General features: G+C 43.1%; 1 protein-coding gene across 1 annotated transcript in view; it reads right to left on the bottom strand.

Annotated features, from left to right (window-relative positions):
- The window catches only part of LOC108789711 (zona pellucida sperm-binding protein 3-like), a 9,546-nt gene extending 8,912 nt beyond the window's left edge, over positions 1-634 (bottom strand). Inside the window, exon 1 of the mRNA XM_018559792.1 lies at positions 395-634. Within this exon, the coding sequence (XP_018415294.1) occupies positions 395-634 (240 nt within the window). The remainder of the gene's footprint in view (positions 1-394) is intronic.
- Positions 635-1,991: the final 1,357 nt, after the last annotated feature.

Raw genomic sequence — 1,991 nt, 5'->3', positions numbered from 1 at the left:
GATTAGATCAGTGAAGAGCTATACATTTTTATCATGACAGGTACACTTGTAGCATTCAATATATTTTTAACTGCTGAAAGTTAAGAGTATGACTAAAGCCAAGAACACAAAAAAAAAGTTATTGCAGCTTAAAAAATAAGTGGTGGCTGCAATACTTTGTGCCCTAGAGTGACAACCCTCATACACACTATGAGCAATAGTATTGCTTTAGTAGTCCAGGACTAAAAAAAAACAAAAAAAAACCCTTAATTACTTTTTTTTTCCCCCTCACTCATTCCTTATACTTCAAGAGAGGAAGGGAAAAAGATAAACCACTGAGGCTCCACATGTTTTTAGCTTACACCTAGAAAAATATATTACATTATATAAAGAACATTGCACACATGTTTCTCACCTGGGGGGCATTTCCACAATCCTGCAGGCCAACTGTAAAGACCACAGTAGCATCAGAGCTTGAGGAGTCCGGCTTGCACTTTTGAGGTCCCAGGCTCAGATCTGAGGCTTTTACTAGCTTTCCATTTCCATAAAGATCCCTCTGCACAGTCACCACCATGTGGTCCTCATTACACACCACACTGGATGGATTGTGAGCTACTTGCTGCTGTCTGGGTTGCCCAGCCACTTCAATGTGCATCCTGGAGGAGCCCCAGTCATATCCAGAGTGATGGTCAGCACCAGGATACCTGCTTTGAGAGCTCCAGTCGAATTCACTGCCTGCAGCCCCCCAGCCTGCCCGTCTAGAGGAACCCAACCCAGATACAGACTGATGAGCCCTCCACCAGTGATCAGATTGGCGCCGGCTTCTGCCCATGGCATGCCTGCTGTAAGAAGCAGCCAACTGGCCTACAACCAGCGCCATCAAAAGCAACCAACTACCCTGCTGCATCCAGAAGACCATCCTGAAGGAAAAAGGAAATAACACATACTCCCAGCTCAGGCCTTTATACAACTCACCTCCACCTGCAGCAGCCAATTAACCAATAATTACCCTTGTCAATGGGCAGAGAGCTTTAGCTGAGACAAACTGCACAATATGTAGAGTAGAGCTACACAGTCTTATTTGCAATAGATGTGTGTCTTGTGTAGTTGCCAAATTTCCTGAAGATGTTCATCTTGGTGCATTTTATATTGCCTATAGTGTATGGAAAATTCTATATAGTTGTTGTTTTCAGTGCTACCTTATTATTTATTTTTATATTGGACTTCTTTTTTGAGCCCTGCTTACTGCAGTTTACCTCCAGGAGGAGCACCTTCCATGAATGGTAGCATATGTAAAATGCATATTATTAAATACATATACTTTCATTTTAATGTACATAACTGCACACAGGTGTTCTCTCACCCAGGAACATGCGACCAGACAACATAATAAAAACATACAAAAAAAAAACAGATTCCACATCATAAAACAAGTTAAAAACCTTATATTAAAAATGCATATTTTTGAGCCCATCTTCATACCTGTCTGTGCTTTGGCGGGGGACTTTAAGTCTAAGTTTACATTAGTATGTCATCGTGTTCACCTTACATGCAATATTTCAGTTTTTGAATGACACCCCAACGCACTAAGGCAATGCACCCACAATGCATTGCAGTGTGTTGCCTTCCCAAAAAAGGAGTCAGGTGAAGTTTTGGCAATGGGTTGCCTTAATGCAATGCATGTTACTACAGACACATTAACAAGAGGTGTCATACATGCATTCAGGGCCGGATTTACTCTCTCTGCTGCCCCAAGGCCAGATTCCTCAATGCGCCTCTACTCCCTGCTGCCCCGAGGCCAGGCCTTGGTTGGCTATGTGGGAAATCCAGCCCTGCATGCATTAACGCACAACAAAAATGTGAACCCGGCTTCATGGACATTTTTGGTGAGATCTCCGCTCCCGAGTGTACACAGCTGACTGTAACCAGTATGAAGGATTCCCACCATCCCTGTTGATTTTTTTATGCGTTGGAACACACAAATGTGGGTGGGAACACACATGGTGGAGAGA

The sequence above is a fragment of the Nanorana parkeri genome, unplaced genomic scaffold (assembly GCF_000935625.1).
Source record: "Nanorana parkeri isolate BGI_ZX_2015 unplaced genomic scaffold, ASM93562v1 scaffold416, whole genome shotgun sequence".
Lineage (NCBI taxonomy): Eukaryota > Metazoa > Chordata > Amphibia > Anura > Dicroglossidae > Nanorana > Nanorana parkeri.
Note: the sequence above shows the minus strand (reverse complement) of the source record. Positions and strands in the feature narration are given on the sequence as shown.